An 18,221-nucleotide genomic window follows, 5' to 3' on the forward strand; every position below is an offset into this window, starting at 1 on the left:
TGAGCGGATTTTGTGAGCGTTTATTCCAATATATGTTTAAAACTAGCTGTACCGCGACCACACCCGTTTGGAATTAAAAAAATATATTCTCCAGTTCACAGTTAGTTACAAAAAAAAATCTAAAACAAAAGTAGCCTAAGTTACTCCCTATTACATCAACTATCTGCCAGTAAAAGTCCCATCAAAATCGGTCCAGCCGTTTCCGAGATTAACCGAAACAGACAGACAGACAGACAATAATTGTAAAAAAAATTATTTTAGTATATGTACCATGTATACATTCAATGTCATCCATGCATTTAGTAAAAAACGGTTATTTTAATATTACAAACGGACACTCAAGATTTGTATAGATGATGCAATCAAACACTTTTGTTGAAATACGAGACGCTATTTTGTAAACAATTTTACACACTGTGACTAATCTTTCCCTCGGAGGTGAGTATGAGAGTTGTAAAGGGCTGATAAGGGTGATGGGTAAATTGACTTACTTGATATACAGATGAGCGGATGATGGGGGCGCAGCGGCCACTTATGCTCTTGGGCTGATCTCGCGCGTATACGAAGCAACGAAGGGCTTAGAACCACACAATTTCCACATCCACTTAATGTCTATCTTTAATATTACCCGATGAGGCACCATCCGGCAATATATTATCGATGATAAACCTAATGAGCGGGAACGAGCTAAAGGTCGAGGGCGCACAACGAAATATAACACTGAAACTTTGTGATTGAAAGAGGCCCATGCATTTACGAGTGGATTATTAGTGGAGTAAGCCACGAACTTCGATTATTGAATTACTAAATTTTCGAAAGATTCATTAATATAACAAGACGTTATCTTTACAAAGTTAATGCGTGGAACTGAATTTTTTTTTTAATTTTTGGAACGTTGTTTCTTAGTAGGGCGTTGCGGAGGGGTAGGCGGCAAAAAACGTACGTAACGTGAAAAAAGCGTGAGATTTTTAGTAGTCTATGTATGATGGCTATACAGTGTCTGATTAATGTACGTGATGACTGTTATTATTATTGCAGTTTGCTATTATTATTATATCATTCTATAATTATTATATATTTTTATAAATCGTTGTAAATAAAACAAAGATACATCGTACTAAATCTGTAGCCAAAGAAAAATTATTTGCCTACGTTTGGGTTAAAAATTGCACTATCTTCGCACGAAAAAATGACTCGAGCCCGGTAATAGTTGTATCAAGCGAACAGGATTTAAACAAAATAAAGTAAATGCAATATTATATATTTTTTATAAAGTCTTAAATTGTAAAAGTTTTTTTTGTTTTTTCAAGTTTGTTAACGTCACGTTGTCGCTTTATTTTAACTTAATTAGTTTACATAATAAAAGTTTAAAACTGAATGTTATATTCTCGTTTGGGAGCACTCTAATAATTAATTCATATCCAAAGGGGTTATTGCTAACATATATATGTTTGTATATAAATAATGCCGTCACTTAAAAACCTTCTCGTCTATTATCAGAATGTACGTGGACTGCAAACCAAGACTGGTGTTTTTTATCGAAATCTTTTATTAAATAACTATGACATAATCTGTCTTACCGAGACATGGCTTCTTCCTGGTATATTTAACTCCGAATTATTTGATGATCGCTTTCTGATTTATCGATGTGATCGGGATTACGACAGTCGTGCAGATAAGCTGGGTGGTGGTGTATTAGTGGCTGTACGTCAAGAATTCGAGGTCCATAGTTCAGTCTGTTTGCCTTTCACCACTTGTGCAGCAGAGGCGCTTGAAATTGTAATATCAAGCAAAGTCTCCCATCGTCTCCGTATTTTCTGTGGATATTTTCCACAAAGTAAAAATTATGCTGTAGCTCTGGGTGAGTTTTTCGATCACGTAACAGATGTTTTTCTCAATCAGCCAGATGATGACTATTTAATAGTTGGAGATTTTAATATTTCGGCTGCAAAGTGGTCCTCTATTGGTAATTTACTCTCTGTAAATTAATGTAAGAATGCGGATTCAGTAAGTTTGTTGCATAATTTTCTGTGTGTCACAAATTTCAAACAATACAATACCACTCGCAATGTCAACCAAAAACAACTCGATCTTGTTATGAGTAATGCCATTTGTGAGGTTGCTCGCTCTGAGAGACCAATGGTTCCGGAAGATAGTCATCATCCTGCCCTGGAGTTCACATTGCATGCCTATTGCAATGGTTCGTTATCATCTCAACCTCGTCTTATTCCTTTATATCATCAAGCTGATTACGAAACCATCAATGAAACTCTGTCTAAGATTGAGTGGAGCCGTGTTTATAGTTCGAATGATATTGACCAGTGTGTAAAATCATTTTATGACATTGTTAATAATGTAATTTCGAACAGTATTCCGACTCGACGTGTGAGAAATAATAACCGTTTCCCTATTTGGTACTCTAAGGCATTAATAAAAATAACCAAAGAAAAATTAAAAGCCCATAAAAAATGGAAGACTTACGGCAGAAGTAATGATTATGCTACGTTTAGTCTGCTTCGTGAACGCGAGAAACGGGTGCAACAAAGTTGTTATGATAGTTACATTTCCAATGCAGAACATAATATTAAACGTAACAGTAAATTCTTTTGGTCCTTCGTGAAATCTAAAAAAAGCTCCCACGGTTTGCCTTCAAAAATGTTTTTAAATGATATGATCTTATGATGAATGATCTTATAGCGGAGCAGAAGAAATCTGCGAACAATTCAATAGGAGTTTTCATTCTGTGTTTGTATCTGACTTGGACCCCATAAGCGCCGCTACGCCTTACTCTACCTCAGCTAGCTTTACATCTATTAGCTCTGTTAATTGCTCAGAAGACACTGTTTCTACGTACTTAAAAAACCTCGACATATATAAAGGATCTGGGCCAGACGGTATACCTCCGATATTTTTAAGAAACTGTTGTAAACAGTTATCCTTGCCTTTATCTATTCTGTTTAATTTGTCTCTCAAAACTGGCATTGTGCCTGAGATTTGGAAGCGTTCATATGTTATTCCACTGCATAAAAGCGGTGATAAGCACAACATTGCTAATTATAGGCCCATCTCTAAATTAAGTACGATTGCCAAACTGTTTGAAAAAATTGTATATGATCATATTTACCCACTTTTAAGACCAATTATCATTAGTCAGCAACATGGTTTTGTAAATAAAAAATCAACTGAGAGCAATGTTTCGGAATTCGTGCATCAAGTTACCTCGGCAATGGAGGATAGTTGTCAAATGGATGCTATATATACAGATTTTTCTAAGGCCTTTGATAAAGTTAGGCACAAGGTCTTGGTTCGCAAACTGGAATCGATTGGCATACATGGGGATCTCTTGCGTTGGGTTATTTCTTACCTTCGTGATCGGAGTCAAGCAGTGACCATTAAAGGGTTCTGTTCCTCGTTTCTCCCGGTTACTTCGGGCTTACCACAAGGCTCACATCTCGCTCCGTTACTTTTTAATTTATTTATTAATGACATGGCCGAAATATTCGATCATTCTCATTTTTTAATGTACGCGGATGACATGAAATTTTTTAAAAAAATCATTACATGGTCTGACTGTGAGTTACTCCAAAGGGATCTTGATAAGTTTATGGTATAATGTATAAACAATTTTTTGAATTTAAACATAAAAAAATGTAATGTAATAACGTTCTCTAGAAGCCCAAAATACCTTAAGTTCGATTATAACTTAGATAATATAGCACTAACGCGTGTCACGGAAGTAAAAGACCTTGGTATTTTATTAGACAATAGACTTACGTTTAATGAGCATCTAAATTATATAATCCCCAAAGCCCAACGTATGCTTGGTTTTGTTTTAAGAGTAAGTAGGGATTTTAAATACAGCTCAACACTTTCACACCTCTTTGATTCATATATCAGACCTCTACTTGAGTATGGTTCTGTTGTGTGGAATCCGCAGTACAAAGGTCAGATCAACGAATTGGACAGAGTTTTTAAACTTTATTTAAAACATTATAAGTTCCGGTTTAAGTCCATTCCCAATTTTACATGTCCAGAACATAGACGAATTGAAAGGGATCAGATGTTTTTGTACAAACTTCTCAATAATTATATTGATTCACCTTTTTTATTAAGTAATATAAACCTGAGTTGCTCCCGAACGAATTCTCGTCATAGACATTTGTTTCACGTCCCGTTTTACAAAAAAAAGTACACTGGCAACAATTTTATATGTCGTTCTACAAAATTCTATAACAAACACCTACAGGAAACTGATATTTTTAATTGCAAAATAGGAAGATACAAGCGGGACGTTAAGCAAATGCTTAAATATATGCCTACTTAAAAGATTTTTCGTTTCATTTACACTAAATTTAATTTTTTTTTTATCCATTTTTTCTGTTTATTTAAAATAAAAAAAAATAAAAAAACTATGTTTCACGCAATGTATAGTGCTTTTGTATGTATTAGTTAATAGTGGAAACTTTATTGATTTCAGTTATTGTAATTAGTCATAATATAATAATGTAATATAAAATTGTATGTTTCCCAAAAAAAAAAAAAAAAAAAGAAAAAAAAAAAAAAAAAAAAAAAAGGTGTTAAGATAATTTTGTAAAGTAGATTTTTTTATCGATAAAAAAACTATATTAAAAATGTATAAAGGATTAATTATTTTCTTTATACCTCGAATACAACTTGAAATTAATATTTTATAATAAGAAACTTCGTTCCTATCTGGTGTCCCACGACACCACACGGTTTTTTCTAGAGAGTAGCTGCGGAGCTTCTTGCTGATTCTTCTCTGTAGAACTTACCAGGGGTGTGAAACTCTCATACAATATCGTAATTCAAAAATATTCATACAAACTAACGCCATCTTTTAGAGGAGGAGGGTGAGTTCGGGGTGATAGATTAATGTGCCAAAAATAGATGGCAGTAGCAGCAGTAGAGTCTAGAATTTTTGCAAATATAATTAATTTAAATAATCAATCAAACATGTTTTGTACGATTCATAGGTATAAAAAAATATATTATAAAATATAAGTATATTTTAATTTATCTCCAATATTTTTTGCCGTGGCAATATTATTGAAGCCCATCGTGCATTAGTCGGCCATATTTTAATTTTGAATCACTCGTATTTGTGTTTGTTCAGTGTTCGTTGTGATTTTAATTTTATTGTGTTATTCCCTACGTTTTGGCTTGTTTACGGACTTTTTGATCTTCTACGTGTTACGACATCACCTGGATTGTTATTTGGACCCCGGACTGATTGCATGACTGTTAACTTGGCTCTTTATTACACGGATTACAATTTTTGCAATTTTGATTAAGTATTTTAAAATGCCGAAATCAGCTGAATTAAAATGTTATTTCAAATGTGATATTGATGGTGAGTATTCAAATTATTTAAAGAAACGTTTCAAAGCAGTATTTAGACATTAAGTATTATACCAAGATTACTCTTTTCTTCTCTATTCGACTTAGTAAAAAAAATTATAAAAGAAGTAATTAATTTGTATGCCATTTTAAAATTTGGTTAGCAAGAAAAACAGCCTATAAATCATTTGGCAAGCATACAAGGATTTTTTCAGTAATAATAAAATCAGGCTGCAAAATTTTTTTCTTTATAAAATCATAATAATAGTTAGTAAGTCAAACATAAGCAAGCAGCTTGTCTTATTATGTATCTACAAAAAAAAAAAACAGTCATACTGCAAAATAATTATTTGTCGGAGCAAGATTGATTGGCATTCATATTTAAATTTTGGTTAGCAATAAAAATAGATTACGTTTTTTTTTCAAAATCAGCAGTGTTCGTTAAAAGTGGGTGGAAAATAAAGCTATATATATGACACTATCCCAATATTACTAAATAGGGATCCCTTTCTTTCGAATTTTTGTTTTTCTAATTTAATTTTGCAGTTAGGTATTTTTTGGCATACTATTTCAGTAGGCATAATTATCTTAAAGGCTTATATTACCAGCACATGGGTCACTCATTGCTGCTTTTACATATATTCAGCCACAAAAAAAAAATACTATAACTGTTCAGAGATAGACAATACAAATTGCAGATGGATTTAGAAATATTTGCTGACTATATGTTGTTGCCCAATTGTACTAGCTAATCAGTAATATTTTTTTGCTAACAATGATACAAATACTTTGCAAACTGTTTAAATCACACCCTTAATAAAATAGAAGTAATAATTAACTCTTTTTATTCCTTTCATTGCATTTAGAATTCATTATTATGTCTCTTTAGTATCACTTTTATGTATAAAGCAATATTTTAAGAATATTAAAAATTTTCAGGACCCTTACATCGCTTTCCCAAATGGGAATATCCTCATACAGAGAAGTTAAACCAATGAAAATTTTGAAATTTTGATAGGAATGATCATGTTAAAAAACAAGCATCCGATTATTATAATAAAAGATGAAAATAAACAACAGTTTTATAAATTCTATATGGTACTGGTGTTTTATTTTTAAACCCTCGATTATCTGTTAATATTAGGTAAAATATAATTTTTAATACTTAACACAAAAAAAAAAATAGAAAATATTCTTAATGTACATACTTGTTACTTTTTGATAAAAGTTAATGATAAATATGAAATACTTTTCACACTATTTCCACCAATTTATTAATACGAACTGTTTGTATTAATAAATAAGTGGAAAAAGTGTGAAAAGTACATACAGTATATTATTTAAATAATAATCAATCTGGTAAAAAATAAATAAACAGCGCCACCTGTAGTATTATTATAGAAATAAAATTGTATGTGCACGCCATCTGTTAGTGGGGGAGGTCGTGATACATCAATTTTAATTTCTGAGTGGCGTATCTATACCAGTATATAAGTGTATAATCTATGGAACTTACCTTCTGAATTGGTAGTAGCGTAACTTTTATCGATAATTAAAATTAGTTTGTAAAACATTGACGATTCGAAAGTGCTTTGAAAGTCTATTTGAATAAATACATTTTTTATTGTGATTTGTGACGTTTTCCTCCTTTGCCGTCTAAAATTTTCACACTTCCCTGCTCGATAAGCTTTTGATCGATAAATTCTATATTTTTTATCAATATTGCCATAAAAATGATATGTTATCATCACGTCGATTAAAAAATCCTAATTCCGTATTTCGTAAAAAAATATATTATTGCGTAACGTAGTAAAGAAATGAAGCAATTATTTATTTTTAATAAATGATTGAAAAACATGAATTTACAACAACAACAATAATTAATAATAATAAATATAATAATAATATCGACATGTGGGGTGTGGGGTCTGCTGAAATAATCCCTATATAATATCTATTATATATAATATCTATGTAATATCTGCCAATGGTTTGATCCCGGTTAGCCTCGCTCACCATCTGAGGCAACTGGGGATTCGGGACGGTTCGCTCGCAGCCAGGATGCAGAAGGCGGTGTTACTTGACTCGGCTAGGATTGTCCGCCGGTTCCTCAGCCTACAGCCCTAACCCCCGGCCGTTTGATCTCCCTGCCGGGGCGTATTCCTCCACCCGCTTATATTTATATATGCAAGTATAAGTAAATTTACTATATAATTATATAAGTAGTTATTATATGTATCTATTATGTATTGGGCGGGCGGAGTGACATTCAGTAGAATAATAATAATAATAATAACCCCCCCAAGGGACCACCTTGCCGTGGTGGGGGGCTTAAGGAAGGCTTGAACAAATTGTCATTAACATCTTGACCATACCCTACCTCGTTGAAGTAGCAGGCACAAATACCCTACAAGGACACCAACACCTAGACACACGTTTCCAACTAACGGTCCCGACAACCCAATCAATATGGAGACGCGATCAATGAAGAAACGTAAAGGGCCGCTTCCCGGGGGAAATCGCCGGGGCACACCTGGAGCTGGCGCTGGGTGTTTCAGCATGCGAACCGCCAGCGGTGAGGAGCTGAACAGGCGGGCTCCCACCGGGTCATCCGAAAATGCTACAGCCGATGCCGACAGACTGACTGACAGGACAACTTCAACAGAACCCTATAGTCCAAGTACCATCTCATATACACCATCAATTCCCTCCTCACCCCTTTCAAACAGAGATTCACCCACACCGACCTTGGATGTTGCGCGGGAGGCAAGTGCCTTTTTACCCACGTCCACCAAAGCCGGTAAACCGAGTGTGCGCATGAAATGGAGTAAAGAAGTAAACCTATTTATCATGCGCACCTACTACTACATTACTAGATTAGAGACCGACCTAACCACCTACAGAAAACAATTGCACGAACTTTTTTTACGAAATTATCCGGAATTAAACGTCACAGAACAGAGAATCGCAGATCAAAGAAGAGCAATAGTAAAAAACAACCTTTTAAATCAGGAAACTTTAAATATAATTAAAGAAGAAATAAAGTCACAACTAGAAACAGAAAATGAAAATCAAATCTATATTAATAGTAATGTATCAACAAACGATGATATTCAATGTTCTTCTACTCACCCAAAACCCAATACAAGGCACACTTCGCCATCAAACATATTCACATATAATACTCAGTCAACATGCACATTTTCTAATAACACTCAGACATCACACATGTCAACACAGACTGAATTTGTTACTATAATGATGGATAACGACATTGATACGGTATTAGACCATAACCTAGGAACGAACACTCAAATAGAAGAAATCTGTGACAAATTTAGGACAGCACTAACACAATATTCAGGAATGGACCCACTAGTCCGACCAAAATTACCTAAACTTAGATACAGTTCTCACCTATTTCAGCTAGTCAATATGTTTAATCATGATATTCTGTTCCAATTTATTTCCGACGACACAAAACTAACCGACATACATACAATAGTGTATTGCGTAGCCTTAGTTATCTCCAAAGAACTTAACTATAAGGTCTCAGAAAATATTAGAAACACAAGGCCCAAAGTCTGTAATAAACCACCATGGCAAATAAGATTAGAAAAGGACATAGAAAAACTCAGAGCAGACTGTGGGCGAGTCACATAGTACATAAATAACAAGAGATCCCGTAAAATCATTAAGCATGTCAAAAGAATATTTGAAACAAGAAACACACACACTAAACACGAAAATAGGAATACGAAACCGGAAGAGTTCTTAGACACTTTAAAACAAAAGTTAGCACTAAAAGTTCATAGACTTAAAAGATACAAAAAGGCACAGCAAAGGAAAAACGATAACACAATGTTTAGCACAAATGAAAAAACTTTCTACAGAAACTTACACAAACCAAAAATAGACACAGATACAGTAAACAGTCCTATTATGCCCACACAAAAACAACTGGAAACTTTTTGGTCAGGCATCTGGGAACAACAAGTACATCACAATGATAAAGCAGATTGGATAACCGAAGAAGAAAATAAATGGAATTCAATTGAAGAAATGGAATTCACAGAAATAACTGAGACAGAAATAAATAACATTACAGCTAGATTGCATAACTGGAAATCACCAGGAATAGATAAAATTCATAACTTTTGGTTCAAAAAATTATTTTCTTTACATAAGATCATTGCTAAAAATTTTACAGATATCATTATTGGTAAACAAAAAATTCCAGATTTCATTGCTACTGGAATAACCTATATGCTCCCTAAATCACAGATTTCTCCACAACCTTCACAATACCGACCTATTACAAAATCTTAACATCAGCAATAACAACAAAAATCAATAAACATGTTGAACAATATAATATAATAGCAGAAGAACAAAAAGGATGCAGGCGAGGCCACATGGGATGTAAGGAACAGCTAATAATTGATTCTACTATTCACAAACATGCGACTTCAAAAAATAGAAACCTACATTGCACATATATAGATTATAAAAAAGCTTTCGACAGTATCCCACATTCTTGGCTGATTAAAATATTACAAATATACAAAATAAACCCGAAAATAATAAACTTTTTACGTGATATTATGTCCAGATGGAAAACCATACTTTACCTGACTGCGAATCGAACTAACATCACAACTAGAAAAATAATCATTAGAAAGGGGATCTATCAAGCCGATTCCTTGAGTCCTCTGTGGTTTTGCCTCGCCTTAAACCCCCTGTCATATTTGCTGCGTGGTTGTCGGGCCGGATATTGCCTCAAATACGATAAACAAGATACAATAGTCTCTCATCTCATATATATGGATGATATTAAGTTATATGGAAAAACAGAAATGGAAATGCAAAAATTAATAGATACTACAGCACAATTTAGCAAAGACATTAATATGGAATTTGGTTTGGATAAATTTAGAACAGTTCACATTAAACGAGGCAAGATACGGCCAGGCCATTATGTAGTTAATGATACCGATATAATTACAGCCATGGAACCCACCGATTTGTATAAATACTTAGGATATAAACAACTTAAAGGATTAGATCACACAGAAATCAAAAACACTTTAACAATAGAATTTAAAAAACGAGTTAATGCTCTTTGTAAAACTAAACTAACAGGCAAACATCTTATTAAGTCTATAAATACATACGCTATCCCAATTCTTACATACTCATTTGGTATAATAAAATGGACAAAAACAGACATAGAACACTTAGAGCGCACGATACGCACCACACTCACTAAACACAATAATCTACACCCAAAATCTGCAATAGAAAGACTTACTATCAAAAGAGAATAAGGAGGAAGGGGCCTTATTGATTTGAATCATCTCTGTCAAAAACAAGTCAGCAATTTAAAAGCTTTTTTTCTCTTAAAATCACAGACTAGCGAAATACATAAAGCCATAGTTCAAAATGATTTTAACTATACTCCTCTAAATTTACACGAAGACATAAGCTCTCTAAATACCGAAAGTAACGACCTTCAAACACAAAAACTAGATAGCTGGAAACGAAAAGTATTACACGGCCGCCATCCTCACGATCTAGAACAACCCCACATAAACACCGCAGCCTCAAACAAATGGCTTAAAATAGGAAACCTATTTCCAGAGACCGAAGGATTTATAATAGCGATACAGGATCAAATAGTCAACACTAAAAACTACAGAAAATTCATAATCAAAGACTCCTCAATACCAAACGATCATCACTTCAGCCTATCGCAGTCCACTGCTGGACATAGACCTCCCTAAGTTCGCGCCACACATCCCGGTCTTCCGCAATCCTCATCCAGCCTACACCGGCAATCTTACGTAGATCGTCGGTCCATCGGGCCGGAGGACGTCCCACACTGCGTTTGCCAAGACGCGGTCTCCACTCTAAGACCCGTCTACTCCAACGGCCATCGGTCCTGCGACACAAATGACCAGCCCACTGCCACTTCAACTTGCTAATTCTGTGGGCTATGTCGGTTACTTTCGTTCTCTCGCGGATAGTCTCATTTCTAATCCTGTCTTTGAGAGAGACCCCAAGCATAGCCCGTTCCATTGCACGTTGAGCGACTTACCAAATACCAAACGATAAATGCCGCAAATGCCACGTTCAACCAGAGACTATCCAACACATTACCGGGGCATGTACAACACTAACACAAACAGATTACACACATAGACACAACCAAGTAGTAAACATTATTCACCAAAAGTTAGCACTAAAACACAAACTCATACAGAACACAAACACACCTTATTACAAATATAAGCCACAAACAGTCTTAGAAAACGACACACATAAGCTCTATTTTGATCGCGCAATACTTACAGACAGAACCATCCACTACAATAGACCGGATATAACGCTCCAAGATAAATTAAATAAAATAACCTATCTGATAGATATTGCTGTTCCCAACACTCATAACCTACAAAAAACAATTTCTGAAAAAATCAACAAATATACTGAACTAAAGGATGAAGTAGCTAGAATTTGGAACCAAAATAAAGTATACATAATCCCAATAGCTCTTTCCACCACAGGTGTTATCCCAAACCATCTGTTACATAGTCTCAAACTACTAGAATTAAACGAAACTCTTTACATCACCTTACAAAAAGCCGCCATTTTAAATAAATCGTATCGTAATCGTAATAAAGTTCTTGCAAATTGACGAACACGAAATTCCACACAACACATAATTTTATCACACCACACGCTGCATTTACTTGGTTTTGATCCGTAAATGCAGACAAACCAGCCAAAGGCTGAGAAAAAATACCGAAAATAATAATAATCTTTATTTAAGTAACCAGTGACTAATTTTGGTTAGTAAACAATATTTCTTGCATACTATATTAGTTGAATTATTACAATATTTAAATAAAAAATGTTACAAATAAATGTTACAATTAAATGTTACAATACACACGAATCGCCGGTGCACCGTTCCATTTGCAACGGCACAGCAATGATTCATGTATATGCAATCCAGTTTACTGGATATCATGCCCAGAATTCTGTTGGCACTACCCCGTACTCTACACACCACAGACCCACATCTTTTTCTAATGAGGGCGTAAAAACAATCAACACGCGCTTCAGCGAACATCCCTGAGTCGCTGCAGTGTCGAGGCAGCTCCAACGACACCCTGAACGCGTTATTGTATTGAACGCGGAGAGCACTATAAGATTTTTGAGTATATATATCCCTTAATTAGTGGACGTTTACTTCTTTGAATCCAAAATCAATTTTGTCTGTAGGAAATTACGAATATTTTGTTGTTTTATTTCGGGTAATAATTTTTATAACCTTTGAATTTGAAACCTAGGTATATATGTTGGCTACTTTATCAAATCACGAAAAATTACTTTTGAAGTACAACTACTTTAAAATCGTTGTGATTTGAAATTCGATGAAACGAAAATGAGTCACGATAGAGATACATACATACATATAGGAGAGAATGAAATACAATATATTATTGCTAAAAACGCGTAAGCGACCGGCGCACATAATATCACATTTGACACCCCAGCAGCCCAAACAGTTTGACTACTATCACTGTTTTATTTTATTCTTAATGAAATGTAGAGAATTATTTTTGACGATGATTAACCCTTAATTAGGCGCATGGGGTCACGGCCATTTCAAATTGAATCTTTAAGAGATTTAAGCGCGCCCACGCTCACTCTAGCTTCCTAACCTTCCCTCTGGGTAGGCAAATCTGTCGCTTCCAGAACATTTACGAATATGCACTGGTCGCTTTTCTCTAGAGCGCTGACCCCATGCGACCACTTACGTGATTTTTTTTTGCGGAGGTAATTTTTATTTTTATGTTTTTACTTCGTTTATATTCGTAAATTGGTAATTTTTTATATTAGTATATATGTATTTATATACCGGCTATTTAATTTACCTATTATTGTGTTTATTTGCACAGACTTTTGCTTTTATTTTCAGTTTATTGATTTTTAAGGTGAGCAAGATGTTGCTAGTTCTGCTTCGGAAGACAAATTAGTAAAAGGCAACGCTGTGAATAGTTCCCATGATTCTGGTACCTAGTAAAATTGAAAAGTTCGCAGATAATCAAGTTATATCATCTGAACCATCGGTGCCAAAAGTGATGTCGATTGCAACGAACAACTTTGCACTAGTTATAATTTTGGAAGAGAAATAGAAATCTGGCTATATTTTGTCATCTTCTAAAGTTATCTGGCATCAACGCATTTGTCATACACAAATCGAATGCTAATAAGAATATATAGTACACATATAAGACAGATTTTTTTAAAATTGGCAGCAGTACTTGTAGAAAGTCACTAAAAGCATCGTATTAGCAGCTTTCTGCCCCTACGTCAACAAAAAAAATGGCTCCGTGAAGCACATTAAATGAAAATGACGGTGCATCAGTCAATATCTAAGCGCGGGCGTTGCTCATTGTGTCCTAGGAAGAACGACAAAAAAGTGCCAACCAAATGTCATAAGTGTTGTAAATTTGTTTCTCAACAACACTTTAGAGTATACTGTGTCGACTGAAGATAAAAATAATCAGCTAATGAGACTGATTAGTATTTTTTTTTAAATAACCGAAGCGGCTAAGCCAAAAATTATATAGTTTTAGGAGTAGTTTGTCATTTTTTGTTTAAATTTTAAGTCAGAGTTATATTTGTGTCTATGAAAATTAAAGATAATAAAGAACATTAATATATCAAATATTAATGTTCTTTATTATCTTTAATCCAATCTTTGTTTTGTTTATTTCATTTTACACTCCTTTTTAAATTTTGTTTTTGGGGTAACTCGAGACCTCATGCGACTAATTGGGTGATTTTCTCAATGCGCCTAATTAAGGGTTAAGTGTGTGTAATCAATCACACTATGGCGATATAAATCAGAGATTAAATCATATAATAATCAGTCAATTAGTTTATTTATCAATTTTCGTTGCGTATATATAAGGTCATGAAAATGCAGCTTTACTATTCTACAGCGAAACAATGTCCTTCAAAGCTGGGTTCCTGTTAATTGCACTCCTAGCGGGGAGCTATGGTGAGATATTTTACACTGTGTAAATTATAATTGGTGTCAAGTTCATGCCAAATAATGTTTTCGTAATAATTCTGTAATCTTTCTACTATTCATCTTTTCTTTAAATAAATAAAAAAAAAAAAAACATATATATCAACAGGTCGAGTTTTTTTCTAATTTTAAATAGCCAGAAAAAGGAGGAAGTTATAATTGAACTAATAACTTTCTTACACCTTAGCTTATAAGAGTAACAAAAACTGGTCAGCAATTATTTCCTAATCATAAAAATAGAATATAAACGTTCACGTTCATGCAGTAAAATAAAATAACGTTCATGCAGTACTTTGTCGTAATTTGCATACTTGTAAATGGCACTTGAATTTGACCACAATATACCTACTACGATTGTACCAATGTTACGTTCATACTTATTTGTAACCCTTATTACATGAGCTTTGTCAGCTAATTCTAATGTAAATGTCGTTTCAAAATTTTAATTTATTATATATCATTAACTTTTTTCTTCATATGCAGGGGTGAAAATTTTGTATTAAAACACTAGACTTGTACTGAAAGGCTAATTTTTTTTTGCAGCATTTCCAGCTAAAGATGACACGTCGATCGTTTTCGACCGTACGGATTCCTCAGCTCGTGTTATTGGAGGAAGGTCATTGGGTATTATTCCCTATATAATAGCGTTGGTCTCAGGCTTAAGTGTAAGAAACTTGATGTGTGGCGGCTCCTTGGTAACTACCAGACACGTCTTGACCGCTGCCCACTGCATCGAGAGCGCTACCTCCGATAATAACTTGATCAGGTACGGTAAATTAATTAAAAGTAATTGAAAGCTTAGTTAGATAAACGTTTTGTTAAGTTTCGATTGTGTTAAGCTATTTCTTATTTTATCATTGTGTTTTAAATACTTTGTGAACAGCTCTCTTCGAGGTATCGTTGACACTTACCGCTTCGACCGCTTTGGTACTGCATACTCGTTCTCTGGCAGCATAGTCCATCAAGACTACAATGCACGAACTAGTAAAAATGACATCGGCTTACTAGTCACTTCCTCCAACGTAGTATTAATAGAATGGAGAGTGACTCTAGCAGCCCTGAACTTCGACTTTGTCGGTGCTGGCGTCGAAACAACTATCGCCGGATATGGAATTTCGAGTGTATGTAAAAATATTAAAACTTTACTAAAAGCTCACAAAGACGATTCAATATTCCTTTTTACGAAGAATATTGTATAAAACTGAAATAGTGCACATTTTGATGGTTCCATATCTGTAACTAATGTATAGAAAACCAACAAAACTATCCTAAAATTTACGTACACAACAATTAAGCAATACTACCAAAGTCATCACAATCTTATTATTTCATATTCAAACAGTCCACCTATTGTATTATGTTTGTTAAATGATTGTTTAAAAATGACAAATTATTTCAGACTGGTTCTGTGTCTCGAAACCTTTTACGAATGAACGCCACCGTCCTCGAAGGAGAAGTTTGCAGGGATTTTGTCAGAGAACGTGCCCAAGGACTCCGGCTATTTAATACACCGCCTGTCGACCCGGAACTAGAAATCTGTACCTACCACTCATACCGAAGCGGAGCGTGTACTGTGAGTCGTAAACAAAGAATTTTAAGCAGAATTAAATTAAGATGTATGTAGTTAAATAATGTTAAACGAATCTTGCCGAACCAGTTAAAAATTCAAATAATAATACCAAACTGTATGTAACTTAACTTTTTTTATGTAATACCTTTTCGCTGTGGAAACGAAATTTCTCTTATATCTACTGTTAAATTAAAACCAATGCACCAGCGTAGCGTGACTGATTGTGAATATGTCTCTCCAGGGTGATTTCGGCGGTCCGCTGATACACGCCGAACGCAACGAGCAGATTGGTATCTTGTCCTGGGGTGTGGGAAGGTGTGCGCCCAATGCTCCCGACATGTCCGTGCGTCTCAGCGCATTCCGTTCTTGGATCGAACAGAACACGCGTGAAGTCTAGTGAAAAATTCCGTTCCCGACTTTCTATCGACTTATACTTGTAATAAAATATTTACTGCATAATGCATTTTATTCCTTTTTAACCCACTTCGAAATATTTTATGTGTAATACTCATAACTTTTTACTGGGTGGGCCGATTTCGAATAACCTTTTTTTTAGTTAAAAGCTGGTAATGGTAGTTGTTACTTTTTTTTTTTAAATATATAGACTAGCGCTTGACTACGATCTCACCTGAAGGCAAGTGAAGATGGAGCCTAAGGTGGAGCGCGCTTGCCTAGAAGATGCCTATTCACTCTTGATTTAAAGATACCCAAGTTATAGTTCGTTGGAAAAACGGAAGCCGGAAGGGCGTTCCAAATTTTTGCGGTGCGTATTAGGAACGAGGAAGCAAATCGTTTAGTGCGAGATCGTGGGATTTCAACCACATAGCGGTGGTGCAGATTCATACGATGCCTTGCGGTTACGTGATACCATATAAATTTGATCGAGATTTATGATGCGAGTTGACTGTTCTTCTCTTATACCTACTTGGCATTACATTTCGATGTAAATGAAGGCGGTTTTTTTTCTTTTTAGGGCAAACAATTAAGAATAATAGTTATATTACACATCGAGTGAATATCGATAGAACTAGTGTATAAAACACCCAGGTGTTGACAGGGCAAAACAAGAGATGTAACAAGGGTGGTAAATAAAATAAACCTCGTCCATCAACGGTATATTTCAAGGGTATACAAATTTTAATTCCAACAGATTTATGGTGTCTGTGTTTATTATTTATGTATGTGGCCATATTTTTACATTTGTTTCTATATTTTATTATCCCTATTGTGTATAAATGGTTTAATTAGACAAAAATGCATTATGTTTATTTAATCCGAGATCGCTTGGCTATCACCATGAAGAGTTAATACGGTATTCCACGATGTTTGAAAAAGTACTTCAAAATGTTGATTTTCCAACGAAAAGCCACAAAAAATATATATTTCAGCAAAATAAACAAGCCTTCATGCCATAAAATTAAATTAAATTTTAAGGTGTTGGTGGTGGTGGTAGGACGGTAACTTAACTGAAAAGCTTTATGGCAGACGTGATCAAAGATTTTCGCGTTATCTAAGTTGACTCACTGCAATAGTTTCCCTTTTTTAATGGCTGTTGTCCAGCGGTATGTCAGGTACACTAGGACTTCATCCACCACGCTGCTTCACTGCGGGTTGGCAGATATATTCCTTAATATGAGCAGCGACACACACACACACACACACACACACACACACGCACATGCACACGCACACGCACACGCACGCGCACGCGCACGCGCACGCGCACGCGCACGCGCGCGCACACACATACACACACACACACACACACACACACACACACACACACACACACACACACACACACACACACACGCGCGCGCGCGCGCGCGCGCACGCACGCACATAGACACACTTAGATGACACTACTTGAATGGATTTAAAATGTTAAGTATAACTATAGTCTTAGTCACCCGTAAAAGTAGCGAGATATTCCCAATATAAGTGTCTCTGACAACTTAACAAAAGATAATACAAAAAATGATTTTTATAGTTTATTATTTATTACATACAAAAAAATATCAATTAAACTATTTTAGTCTTAGATTTAAATGTAACAATGTAAATTTACATAAATTGCTTGAAGATGGAACTAAATCTGTGATCAACATATTTTTATCAATAATGTATGTTGCATAAGTTTTTAAGGTTTTAAGGTCACTATTAATATTTTTATTTAAACGGGTCTCA

At 34.7% G+C, this 18,221-nt stretch overlaps 1 protein-coding gene, 1 long non-coding RNA gene and 1 pseudogene across 2 annotated transcripts; all 3 read left to right on the forward strand.

Annotated features, from left to right (window-relative positions):
* The first annotated feature begins 5,083 nt into the window (after positions 1-5,083).
* Positions 5,084-6,452, forward strand: LOC123660862. The gene is made up of 2 exons (XR_006744261.1): positions 5,084-5,371; positions 6,298-6,452. It is a non-coding gene; the product is annotated as an uncharacterized LOC123660862 (long non-coding RNA).
* A 1,375-nt stretch (positions 6,453-7,827) lies between these two features.
* Positions 7,828-10,164, forward strand: LOC123660979 (annotated as a pseudogene).
* Positions 10,165-14,315: 4,151 nt separating this feature from the next.
* LOC123660887 (cationic trypsin-like) lies at positions 14,316-16,490 on the forward strand. Its single transcript, XM_045595910.1, has 5 exons — positions 14,316-14,434; positions 15,008-15,230; positions 15,348-15,585; positions 15,864-16,037; positions 16,276-16,490. The coding sequence occupies exons 1-5, from the start codon at positions 14,383-14,385 to the stop codon at positions 16,429-16,431; spliced, it is 843 nt and encodes a 280-aa protein (XP_045451866.1). The 5' UTR covers positions 14,316-14,382; the 3' UTR covers positions 16,432-16,490.
* The last annotated feature ends 1,731 nt before the right edge of the window (positions 16,491-18,221 follow it).

This window comes from Melitaea cinxia, chromosome 16 (assembly GCF_905220565.1).
Source record: "Melitaea cinxia chromosome 16, ilMelCinx1.1, whole genome shotgun sequence".
In the NCBI taxonomy this organism is placed as follows: domain Eukaryota; kingdom Metazoa; phylum Arthropoda; class Insecta; order Lepidoptera; family Nymphalidae; genus Melitaea; species Melitaea cinxia.